Raw genomic sequence first — 13,425 nt, 5'->3', positions numbered from 1 at the left:
GTTCTGGACATCCATTCATTGTTGCACTCACAATGTTTTAAGGTTAGGGAGCTCTGGACATCCATTCATTGTTGCACTCACAATGTTTTAAGGTTTGGGAGCTCTGGTGGCACAGCCCATAGGAAGTGGCCCAGCTAAACCAGAAGCAGAGGCAGTCTGAATTCCCCAGAGACACCCTGGGAGAAAGACAGGCAATCTCCTCCCAGGCAAATTACAGTCCTGCAAAGTCGGTAGAGAATCAGCTCTTCGTCAACTGCAACTTCCTTACAAAGAGTCCACAAGTGAGTTCTAACTGCGGGGCCTGAAGAGGCAGCCACAGTGTACACCCACCTACTGTCCTGCCAGAGAAAGGCCTGGCAATCAGCTTCATTATGACCACAGCCAAGAAAGCAGTTCTCTGCCACGCTCGGGGTTCCCACGAGTCAGAGTCGACTCAATGGCTACAGGTTTTGTTTGGGGTTCTAACTGTATCACATCATTTAAGTCGTTTACTCCTCACTCCTTGTGATATTAAGAGAATTACTATCCTCTCCAATTTACAGATAAAGAAATAGGAACATTAAGTAACTTGCTGAAATTCACACAATGAGGAAGTGAATTCTGACTCAAGTCCATCTGGCCCGGGAGTTTGTGTTCTAACTATTATCCCATTAGACTCCACTTCAGGGGCTTCGGCTCTGGAGCCAGACTGCGTGAGTTTAATTCCAGTTTGGATACTGAATACATATCAAACCTTGGGCACATTATTTAGGCTTTCTGGCCCTTGGTTTTCCCATCTATAAAGTGGGGTCAATCATGATCTCAGAAGACTATGGGCAACTAACTCCCTTCAATGTGCCAATCAGTGCAGGGAAAGGGCTTGGAACAGAAGGCACTCAATAAGCATTAACTGTCGAAGTTCCCAAGGAGATCAGGTGGTGGTGTGGCACATTACGTCCCGGGCTGCTAACTAGAAGGCCAGTAGTTCAAATCCATCAGCTGCTCCTCAGAAACAAGACAGCGGGCCCCCATGAGTTGAAATCACTCAATGGCACTGGGTTTGGTTTCCATTTATTAGCATTCCTGGGTGTTGCAAATGGCTAGCACACTCAGTTGCTCACCAAAAGGCTGAAGCTTCAAGTCCACCCATTGGCACTCTGAAACAAAGGCCAGGAGAGGTATACCCAAAACACTCAGCCCCTAACAACGTACAGAGCACAGTTCATCCCAACATACACGGTATCACCAGGACTCAGATGGCTGGCAGCCATATTTTGTACTCAAATCTCATCACTTCTGGGAAACTTCTCTTTTCTATCAACCAGAAGAATTAATGGCTCTGACACCATCATTATAACTTTGGTTCTTCCCTCTACTCCAGCAAAGAGCACAAAACACTCTTGTAATCGCCCAAGTATCTTTTTAACAGTTAAAATCATGGCACGCATGGTACATGGGAAGGACTCTGACACTAAGTAGAAATAAACCGTCTGTGTTTAGAATAGGAACCGATCCTTAGATATCTTCCAGACTGACTCTGTCCAAAAGAAACATCATTAAAGCCAGGAATGAAAGCTACACCTGCAATTTCAAATTGTGTCTCAGCTACCACCACTTTGAAAGAAGAAAGAAGCGGGGGAGATTAATAATATCTTTTCTTTAGCCCAATATAGCGAGGCCCCTCCTGGATCACATCCGAGGTGCCTGTGTCCTTTTTAAAGCTAGATTAAAGATCTGGCTGCCTCTGGACTTTTGTGGGTCATTCGGCTGGATTAGAGCATGGAGGGGGTCAGGCGCCTGCTGACCTGTCCCTGTGTGACGGGGATGAGAGCGAGCAAGCTACACAGAGCCGTAATCAGGGTTTCAGCATTCGCACAACCCGATCCCCATCGACATCTGCATTTGCAAGGCCTGCTGCATATTATAAAGTGACGCTCGATTTGAGGGGAGCTGCGGTGATATATGCTGACAGCATCAGTCAAGCCAATTCAATAAAACTGGTGATTAGTTTAAAAAAAAATCAAAAGGATGGCTTCTGAGTGAATCCAGGAGGTACCAGGCGTCACAGTCCGGTCATATGATCATCACTGCTGTCACCCAGGTCTACTGAATGGCCACACCCCACCCTCTCCCTAGCAATACACCCTCAATCTCCTCTCAGGATATTGTGAAATGCCTCGGAAAGCCAGCTCTCTTCAATTCCCTGTAGGGCCCAGCTCCATGGGGTTTTCAGTCATTAATTCTGGATGGGGGCTGAGTGGCAGCACAGGTCTCCTCAGGACAGCCCCACCCCCACCCCCACCCCAGCCCACCCTCCAGTCACTCACTGGAGATCCTCCGCGTTAGGCTGTACGTGGACTTAGAGGTGTCTGAAGAGGAGCGTCTCCCATCTGAGGAGCTTGTCTGTGGGGTCATCGGGACGTCGCTGGCCGTGTGGACAGAGTCGCCATCCTTGTCGCTGCTCCGGCTGGCCATCCTGGGGGTAGGGGGAAAATGTCAGGGGCTGTCAGCAGGCAGACAACAGCCAGGAATCCCTAGGGCTGGCAAGAGTATCCTCCGGGGACTGGAGACAAAACCACCCTCAGACTCTTTCTTCTGCAACTTGGAACAAGGCACATTTGAGACGGTGGGAAACTAACTCCCCATGATATCGTTGTGCACAAAACGTGAAAGAAAGTGGTTAAAATGACGTGAAAGGATGTAGAGTATCCTCAACCTAGAAAATGTCAAGAACTCGAGGTTTCTTGGCTTGTTGTCTCTACGACCTTGTGCTGTTAACCTAAAGGTGGCATCTCTTTGGAAGTTCAAGTTCACCAACTGCTCTGCAGGGGAAAGATGGGTAATCTCCTCTCAAGCCATTTGTTACTGCTGTTGTTGTGTACTGTAGAGTTGGAACCAACTCATAGCTGAGCCTCTGACAGGTTTTCAGAAGCAGTTAATCACAAGGGAGGAGACTGCCCACCCATTTACAGCCTCTGAAAACCTGCCTGAGGGTCTGCTACAGGCCGGTTCTGCTGAAAGGCCATCAGGTGAGTCTGAAAGCAGAGTTTGGCAGGAGACGCTGTGTGAACTGACTCAGGCTCCTGCCACATGGTTGGCACCATGTTGGCTAATCCAGGACTGGTCTCTGGTCTTCATTCTTTAGACCTGCGGAGCCCGCGCACCATCCACTCAAAGCCACGGTAGATTCTGCTGTTTCAACAGTCACTGTGTCTATAATTTCACATTGTTTAAAAATACCCTGGGACGATATCGCTCAAGGGTTCTTGGAGAGGCAGAACCACAGCTACAAAAAAGAACCTGAAATCTCAATGATTTATGTTCAGTGTGAGGAAGCAGCTATGAATTAGCTGTAGCCACTATTCAACGTGCTCCCAAAATGCCATTCTTGGGGGTTTAGGGATGCGGAAAGCTTGGGGAGAGGGGCAACACAAGATAGTAATTAAGAACACAGGCATTCCACTGCTTGGAATATGTTGTTGTTGTTGTTGTTGTTGTTGTTGTTACTATTGTTATGTGCTATCAAGTCACCTGCGACTCATTGCAACCCTATGTACAACAGACCAAACCCTGCTCTATTCTGTGCCAATCTCATTGCCTCTGACACACCTACCTCCATTACCTCAGTCACTGAATCAATCCATCTCATCGAAGGTCTTCCTCTCCTATATTGTCCCTCAAACATCCAAGCATGACGTTCCTCTCCAAGGACTGATCCCTCCTTAGCAACATGTCCAAAGTATGTCAGACAAAGCTCCAGAATCCTTGCCTCCAAGGAACAGGCTGGTTAACCCTCTCCAGGATGACCCTGTTCGTTCTCTTAGCAGTCTGTGGTACATTCCATACTCTTCTCCAACACCACAGCTCAAAGGCATCAACTCTCCTTCTATCATCACTAGTCACTGTCCTGCTCTCTGATGCAGAGTAAGTGATTGCAAAGACCATGGCCTGTATCATGTGCACCTTAGTCTCCACACTGGCATCACTGCTCTTCAGTACTCTGGAGAGTTCTCTGACAGCAGACTTTCCCAATGCAATAATATGTCTATCATCGAGGAAGAATGCAAAAGATCATTACAAAGACAGAGGAGGAAGAAAAGACCAAAATGGATGTCAGAGGAGACTATGATTATTGCACTAGAGTACCAAGAAGCCAAAACAAAGGGAAGAAATCAAGATATTAAGGAGCTGAACAGAAGATTTCAAAGGGCAATGCAGGAAGACAAAATATAATGAAACGTGAAAAGAACTGGGGTCAGAAAATCAAAGGGGCTGAACTCACGTGGCATTCCTTAAGCTCAAGGACCTGCAGAACAAATTCAAGCCTCGAGTTGCAATACTTAGGGATGCTTTGGGCAAAATATTAAATAATCCAGGAAGTATTAAAAGAAGATGGAAAGAGTATACAGAGTCATTGTACCAAAAGGAACTGGGTGACACAGAAGAATTTCATGAAACAACATGTGAGCAAGGGCTTATGGTGATGAAGGAAGACGTTCAAGCAGCTCTGAAAGAATTGGCAAAAAACAAGTCCCCAGGAATTGATGGTATACCAATTGATATATTTCAACAAATAGACGCTGCCCTGGATGTGCTCACCAAGTTGTGCCAAGAAATCTGGAGGACAACCACCTGGCCAACTAACTGGAAGAGATCTATATTTGTTTCCATTCCAAAAAAGGGTGATCTGACAGAGTGTGGAAATTATCAAACAGTATTATTAATATCAAATGCAAGCAAGATTCTGCTGAAGATTATCCAAAAACTACTAGAACAACACATAAACAGAGAACTGCTTGGAACAGACCCCAAGAAAATGAGAACTGAGGCACAGAGACTTGTACACCAATGTTCATCGCAGCATTATTCACCATCACAAGAACATGCAAACAGCTCAAATGTTCAACCACAATAGAGTGGATTGAGAAATTAATGGTACATTCACATGATGGAACAGTACACAGCATGTATGAACAATGATTTTGTCAATCACTACCTAACTTGAAAGGGACTGGAGAATACATGCTAAGTGAACTAACCCAGTCCCGTAAGGACAAATACTGTATAAGACCATTATTGTAGAAATACATAACTAGTAAAATGGGTGTGAGGATCTAAGGAGGGAGTAATGAAGGGGAGAGATGGGCCAAGAGGAGTAATCATGGGGTTGCAAGGTTTGATGGGAGGAGGGTGGATGGGTTGAGGAGGTGGGAGGGATCTTGTGAGGGGCACTGTATGCGAACTTTGTAGGTAAAATAAAAACAAAATTTAAAGTAAATAATTTTTTTAAAAAGAACACAGGCCCCTGGAGGACATTATGCTGAGTGAAATATCTCAGTCACAAAAAGACAGATATTGCATGGTGCTACTGTTGTAGAATGGGACTGATATCAATGTTGGAGTAAGACTGGTAAAACTGGATAGATTATGTATACTGCATTGAAACAGGTGAGGGAGGGAACTGTTTAAAAGTGATATATGACAGGGTTTATGGTTATCACAAGAGTCCAGAATGAAGGCTGCATAGTGGAGTGTACTTAGGATGAGGGGATTGTATACCAATGAAGGAACTTTTCTTTTACTTTTCAAAGAGTGAACTGGGGGGGAGGGGTGGGCAGGGAAAAAAATGCAACAATGAATGAATGGAAATCCAAAATCTCTGTAAATGTTCATTAAAATTAATAATTGTTGTCGTTGTTGTTATGTGCCGTCGAGTCGTTTGCAACTCATAGCGACCCTATGCACAACAGCCCTAAACCCTACTCTAACCTGCGCCAACCGCACTGTCTCTGACACACCCATCCCGATTACCCCAGTGACCGAATCAATCCATCTCATAGAGGGTCTTCCCCTCCTGCGCTGTCCCTCCACCCTCCCAAGCATGATGTCCCTCTCCAAGGACCCGTCCCTCCTGGCAACATGTCCAAAGTATGTCAGACGAAGCCCCCGAATCCTTGCCTCCAAGGAGTAGCTTGGTTTAATCCTCTCCAAGATGAATCTGTTTGTTTTCCTGGCAGTCCATGATACATTCAGTACTCTTCTCCAGCACCACAGCTCAAAAGCATCAACTCTAGTTTTTTGTAAAAAAAAGAACACAGGCACCCCTGGAAGGTACAAAGGGCTGAAATACTTGACTACTAGCCAAAAAGTCAGTGGTTCAAACCCGTTCAGAAGACCTCAACGACAAACCTGGCTTTGTCAAAATATAATAATATGTATGGTGAAGAAATTGAGATTGTTCACAGCTTCAGTTTGTTCGGCTCCACGGTCAACACTCTTGGCACCAGCAGCCAGGAAATCAAAAAACATATTGCGAAGGCAAAGTCTGCTGTTAGGGACCTCTCTAAAGTACTCAAGAGCAATAGTGTCTCTCTTGAGACTGAGGTGCGCCTGATACAGGCCATGGTCTTTGCAATCACTTATTATGCATCAGAGAGTTGGACAATGACTAGGGAGGATAGAAAGGAGAATTAATGCCTTTGAGCTGTGGTGCTAGAGAAGAGTATTGAAATGTACCATGGACTGCCAAGAAAACAAACAGATTCATCCCAGAAGCATCCTCCAAGGAGCAGACTGGCTTCACTCTTTCCAGGATGAAATTATTTGTTCTCCTAGCAGTCCATGGTCTATTCAATAATCCAGCACCACAGCTCAAAGGCATCAACTCTCCTTCTATCATCCCTAGTCATTGTCCAGCTTTCTGATGCATAGAAGTAATTGCCTGGATCAGGCACACCTTAGTCTCCAGACTGACATCTTTGCTCTTCAGCACTCTGGAGAGGTCTCTGAGAGCAGACTTTTCCAATGCAATTCGTCTTTTAATTTCTGGGCCGCTGGTACCAAGAGTGTTGATTGTGGAGCCAAGCTAACTGAAGCTGTCAACAATCTCAATCTCTTCACCGTCTCTCATAATGCTGCCAATCAGCCCAGTGGTAGAAGTGCAAATTCTCAACAGTACTTCCTCAGAGCCCCCCTGCTGTCCCTGTCATCTCCTATTCACAGCACTGCACATAACTCAGCCTCGCTTGGTGCTGGCAGCATATCTTCTGCAGCTGATGCTAGACTCCAAGTGGGCAGCTTTGTTTCATTGACCATGGCTGCCCTTGCAATGCATGATGCCTGATGCATTTTCTCAATAAATAAAATAGGATACTCTTTCCGTGGCTCTCTCATTCTTTCTTGTATTACAATTATCTGAGTGTCCACTCAGTCCCTCCCAAGGATGAGGATGTTGAAGAAAGGCATCATGGTGTGACCCAAGGTTCTGAGTACCTGCGGGATAGGCACTGCACTCCATGCTCCAGATCTCATTTCATCTCCATTATGCTGTCATTTGCTAGCTACTGTACGTCAGTTCTGATTCACAGTGACCCCCATGTGTTAGAGTAGGATGATCCTAAGCTGTGAATCTGTACGGAAGATAACTCCCGGATCTTTTCCCTACTGAGACACTGGTTAGGCTCAAACTGCCAACCTTTTTATTAGCAAGTGGCCTAGAGTGTAAAGAGTTGCACTGCCAACCCAAAAGCAAATGGTTTGAATCCACTAAGTGATCCCAGGGACAAAAAGGTAATCTCTTCCGCTGCAACTGACAGCCTCTGAAAAGCTGCTGGAGGGTCACCTGAGTCAGTTGTGACTTGATGGTACACAACAACCACCAGCCACTGGGCTCCTCAGCTCCCCCCTCCCCCGACCTTGGGTGATTTGAACCACCACTCGCCCCCTGCTGGGCAGGCTGGGAAATGGACACACAAGGCCAGCCATGGAGAGATGGACAGCTGATTGGTTGACAGAAGATTCTACTTGAGCCCAGCTTTTCCAGGCTCCACATGGCTGAGTCAAACACTCCCTTACAAGGCTGCTAAGAGTTGTGCTCAACACACACTTGCTAGACAAATGACTAGATTTGAACTCACTCTCCTCCAGTGCAGGTATTTCTGGCATCATTCCAAGAGGACCCTTTGAAGACACTACAGGCCAGGTGAGGGAAGCTGAGTGGCCCCATATGATATAAATATATGTGACGACCACTGGCATCCCCCCCCGGCCCCCAAGAAAACAGGGTGACTATGCGCCAAGGCCCAGCTCATCTGCACAAACCACCTTGTTGGCTCTGTGGGCTCAGATGTCACAGGAGGAACAGCACAGCAAAGCCCATCCGTTTGACATTTCAACTCCCTGCCTGTTTGATAACATGCAACTGCCCACTGCGTAAATAAATCTGGGGAAAGCACAAGCTGTAAACCCGCCTCCCCTCGGCAGATTTCCCTTGCCGTTCTGCAGTGCATGGAACGCCACAAATGAGCTCCCTGGGATTCGAGGGCGGCTGGGTTCATCCTGGGAGGCAGGGGGATCATGGGCAGTTGTTCAGTCAGTGGACTGTGCAATGCTAGGCAGTCCCACTCATAATGACCATCGTATGAAGGGGGCCCTCTGGGGCTTCAGCAGCGTGCTGGCCCTTCTGGGAAGGTTCCAAACAGCTGGCGAGGCAAAAACAACTCCCTAGCAAGGGGATTCTCAATTCTTTTGCTCCAAGAAAGAATCTTAAATTTGGCAACGCTCAGTTGTCCTCCAACCCTAAGTCAGAGTCTAGGTTGTGCATCTGGACACTCAATAACCGGGTATCTCAGGCAGTTCCTTGACTCTGGTTTTCAGTATTTACCAGCAGTTTCCAAAGATGCCCCACTCCCTGCTGAGGTACCTGGGCCTCTGCGGTGCTCCCTGCCCAGCTCCACTCTTATTCTGAGGTCAAAGAACTACACTTTCTGCCAGATGAGTCTCAAACTGTAGTCCCAAGGGCCAGATCCACCATCTGATTTTGTGAATAAATGGCTTCTGAAACACACCCACCCACATTAAGTTACAGATTGCCTATGGCGTCCCTAAGGAGCTCTGGTGGTGCAACAGTTAAGCTTTTGGCTGCTGCCTGATGGACTTGTGGTTTAAACTCACCAGTGGTTCCTCAGAGAAAAGGCCTGGTGATCTGCTCTCATAAAGACTGCGGGCAGGGAAACTCCCTGCGGCAGCTCTGCTCTGTCACGTCAGGGCTGCGAGGAGGGGGAATTGACTCTGCACACCCATGCCACTTTCGCAAAGAAAATCTTTATCATTTGCCCCTTCCTGAAAAAGTGTGCTCCATCTGGCCTTTGGGAGATCAATGGCTACGCAGCCATGGAGAGTGTAATTAATGTTATGGAAAAATACACTCAAGAATCCCCAAGTCAACTTTACTTGTTACATTTTTTATTTTATTATTTTTGTGTGTGTGTACCATCAAATTGGATCTGCCTGGTACAGGAGGAGATTGTCCCTCCTTCTCCAGCACAGCATCTGGTGGATTTGAACCATGCGCCTCTGGGATTGCAGTGCAGCTTCTTGCCGCTAGGCCACCAGAGCTCCCCAAACGTGTTACATTTTATGTCACATACATACACACACACACACACACACACACACACAGCCAACACAGAACAGAAACATGAGAGAGAGAAACAGAGACGGAACCCAGCTGATGTAACTGGAGCCCCTTGATCAAGCTATGCCTGACGCTAGTAACCCTGGATTTTTCCATAACAAGAGTCTATGCAGGACTGTCCTGTGTGTGTGCGGAGTGTATACTACAGAGCTTCATGAGGCAACTGAAACTATGTACTGGCCCGATCTCCTATATCAGGTTTAAAATCTCCAGCATAGCAGCATGGAAAGGCCCTACCTATCCAGCTGTGTGCATACCCAGGGCCCTAGAACACATAGGGGACCAAGACACAGTGGCATATAAACCAAGATAACTTCTTGCCCAGAAGACTGACAATTTCCAGATAAAATTTTTGCCTTTAAAAGTCAGCCAGTCAGTCAACAAGTTGGGGTTTTTGTTTTTTATTTTGTGTGTGTGTGTGTGTGTGTGTGTGTGTGTACTGTCAAATAGGATTTGACTGGTACAGGAGGAGATTGTTCCTCCTTCTCCAGCAGATCATCTGGTGGATTTGAACCATGCACCTCTGAGACTGCAGTACAACTTCTTGCCACTAAGCACCAGAGCGCCCAAGTTTGTTTTTTAAAAAAATAATGCTTGCTATGTGCTGGGTGCTGAGAACACAGAGCAATAAGCAGACATCCAGAGATTACAGAGCACTTTTCAGATACAACCGATGGGCTGAGCCACAGAAGCCAAAACCCCACAACCTATGAGTTGATTCCGATTCATAGAGACCCTGGAGGACAGGACAGGACCGCCCAGAGAGTTCCAAGGCTGTAGATCTTTACGGAAGCAGACAGCGTCAGCTTTCAAGCAGAGCAGTGGCTGGGTTCAAACTGCAGACCTTTTAGTTTGCAGTGGAGCTATGTAACAACCGCGTCTCCATGGCTCCTTCCTCCCACACACAGGCGCTGGAAAATGGGGATTATCTTGTAATGTATTGGTTTCAACGAACAACTCTACATACAGCAGGCGGGCTCAGGGAACAACCTATAAACAATGGAAGCATTCTTCTGCCTTTCCATTAATTTGTTGTTCTTGCATTGAGTCAAAACTGACCCACAGCTGAGCCTCCAGTGGGTTTTCAAAAGCAGTAAATTGCACGTGAGGAGACTACCCATCTTCCTCCCGCAGAGCTGCTGGTGGATTTGAACCATGTACCTCTGTGTTGGCAGTGCAATTCCTCACCACTAAGCCACCAGATTAATTAATTCCTATCAATAAAAGCAGGGATGAATACTAATGGCATTCTCACTCCACACAAGTGTGGTGCTAACTAAACATACTATGTTCAAGTCTCATTTATGCTCAACAACAACCTTATAAGATTTGCTACTGTACCCATTTTACAGATGGGGAAAACTGAGGCTGAAATCCACTCAAGAGAATCACTCGCATTAACAGGAGCTGATGAGGTGTTAAACTCTCGAGTACTTCTCCATCTACTAATTCATTTAATCCCACAACAACCCTATGAGGTAAATGCTTTCATTTTTAATCACCATCGATTTACAGATGCGGAAAATCAAACTGAGGCCCAGAGAGCAAGCAGCGCGCCTGATATCACAGAATGAGAAAACAGTGCCCAAAATAGGACGCATGCAGCCTGTCAAAGTGAGTAAGCACTTGGATAGTCCGCTTTGGAACCTTCTAGAAGAGAAAAGGAGAGGGCGGAAACTCAGCCTGGAGGTTAACAGAGCAACGGTGCCACTCCTGTCTCTGCCCAGGCCACCCCCTCAAGCTCCTGATCACCTGCACTCAACAACTTCAAGGTCCTTCCCCAGCGTGGACCACCAGGCTCCACCCCAGCCACAAAGAGGTGGACCCAACACATGGCTGAGAAGCTTCAAAACTGAGTTCCCAAAATATCCAAACGACTGGCAGATGGAGATGCTGTGTGCAGGCGCGGGAGGAGAACGGATTGGAAATAAAATGAAAGATGCCACAGCATATAAACAGCGTTGGAGGGCAGGACAGAGCCTGGAGGTGCTTCTCGGCGCCCCTGTTTCTGATCACCAAAAAGGTACTCACTCGCTCCTTCCATCTGCTGGGCAAACACTCCCTGAGCCTCAGGCATCCGATGGGGCAGGCTGACTCTGCCCTGCCACGCCGCCGTGAGGAGTTGGGATCAACTAGACAGCTGGTGATTTTTTTTTCCAGTTTACTATCTGCCAGGCACTGGGCCAAGTGCTGGGCCAACTTCTCACACCGACTTGGATGGAAATCTTTAGACTCTGACCATGTTTTAAGAATAAAGATGCTGCTGGTTCTCTTGTTCTGCCCGGAGCGAAAATTGGCATGACTGAAAATCTCCACAATGTTTAACACGACGCAGCTCCATCAACCGGTCGCAAAAGCCCAACCACTGCCCCATCGCCAGCTGGTCTCCCCAGTCTGCCACACAGCTGAGGCCTGTCAACAGCCACAACTTCTCAAGGCAACCTCAACCTTCTCCTTTCCCCTTCTGCCCAACCCTGCCCTCCTGTGACTCTCAGTCCCTCGGAGAAGAAAAGGAAGGGTTCAAAGCTGAGTTCCCAGGGGCAGGGCTCTGTGCAGTTAGGGGTCTGGGCTCTGCACAGGTCTCGGTTAGGGGCTCAGATCAGTGTTGAGGTTAAGTCTTGGTACAGTGTCTGGGGTAGGGTTCAGTTCAGTGTTGAGGTTAGGGTTCATGCCGTACTGGCATCAGAACAGCCCAGTGTTGGGTTTAGGGCCTCAGTGCAGTGTCTGAGTTGGAGTCTACCGAGTGTCTTGGTTGGGGACTCCGTGCAGCGTCTGGGTTAAGGGCTTGGCTCAGTGTTGAGATTGGGGGTTCATGCACTGTTAGGATCTGGAGTTTGGGGTAGTGTTAAGGTCAGGGCTCAGTGCAACATCTAGCTTGGGGACCCCCCCCCCGGTGCAGGGTCTGGGTTAAGGGCTTGGCTCAGTGTTGAAATTAGGGGTTCAAGTAGTGTTGGGGTTTGTGGTTTGGTATAGCGTTAAAAAGGTTAGGGCCTAGTGCAGCATCTGGGTTGAGGACACTTGGTGAAGGGTCTGTTTTGGGGACCCAGTGCAGGGTCTGGGTTAAGGGCTTGGCTCAGTGTTGAAATTAGGGGTTCATGCAGTGTTAGGGTCTGGGGTTTAGAGTACTGTTAAGGTCAGGGCTTGGTGCAGCATCTGGGGTGGGGGCTTGGTGCCAGGTGGGGTTAAGGGCTTGGCTCAGTGTTGAGATCAGGGGTTTATGCAGTGTTGGGGTTTGGGATTTGGTATAGTGTTAAGGTCAGGGCTTGGAGTAGCATCTGGGTTGAGGACCAGGTGCACTGTTTGGTGTGCGGACTTGGTGCAGGGTCTGGGTTAAGGGCTTGGCTCAGTCTTGAAATTAGGGTTCATGCAGTGTTGGGGTATGGTGTTTGGTGCAGTGTTAAAGTCAGAGCTCAGTGCAGCATCTAAGATGGGGACTAGGTGCAGCATCTGTGTTAGGAAAATGGTGCAAGGTCTGGATTAGGGGTTTGGTGTAGTGTTGAGGTTAGGGGGTCCATGCAGTGTTGTGGTTTGGGTTAGGTGCAGTGTTGAAGTCACGGTTTTCATGCAGTATTGGGGTTTGGGGTTCTGTGCAGTGCTAAGGTTTGGGGTTTAGTGCAGTGTTGAGGTTTGGGGTTCGGAGCAGTGTTGAGGTTAGGGGATCCATGCAGTGTGGGGGTTTGGGGTTTGGTGCAGTGTTGAGGTTTGGGGTTTGGAGCAGTGCTGAGGTTAGGGGATCCACGCAGTGTTGAGGGGTGGGGTTTGGTGTAGTGTTGAGGTTTGGGGTTCGGAGCAGTGTTGAGATTAGGGGGTCCATGCAGTGTTGAGGTTTGGGGTTTGGTGCAGTGTTGAGGTTTGGAGTTTGGAGCAGTGCTGAGGTTAGGGGATCCACGCAGTGTTGAGGGGTGGGGTTTGGTGTAGTGTTGAGGTTTGGGGTTTGGAGCAGTGTTGAGGTTAGGAGGTCCATGCAGTGT

The 13,425-nt window shown here is 47.7% G+C and overlaps 1 protein-coding gene across 1 annotated transcript in view; it reads right to left on the bottom strand.

Moving 5' to 3' along the window:
* Nucleotides 1–13,425, bottom strand: part of SYT17 (synaptotagmin XVII) — a 114,937-nt gene that overhangs the window by 94,293 nt on the left and 7,219 nt on the right. The window contains exon 4 of the mRNA XM_006892665.1: nucleotides 2,307–2,455. Within this exon, the coding sequence (XP_006892727.1) occupies nucleotides 2,307–2,455 (149 nt within the window). The remainder of the gene's footprint in view (nucleotides 1–2,306; nucleotides 2,456–13,425) is intronic.

The sequence above is a fragment of the Elephantulus edwardii genome, unplaced genomic scaffold (assembly GCF_000299155.1).
Source record: "Elephantulus edwardii isolate Elephantulus edwardi_28Jun2011 unplaced genomic scaffold, EleEdw1.0 scaffold00117, whole genome shotgun sequence".
NCBI classification, from domain to species: domain Eukaryota; kingdom Metazoa; phylum Chordata; class Mammalia; order Macroscelidea; family Macroscelididae; genus Elephantulus; species Elephantulus edwardii.
Note: the sequence above shows the minus strand (reverse complement) of the source record. Positions and strands in the feature narration are given on the sequence as shown.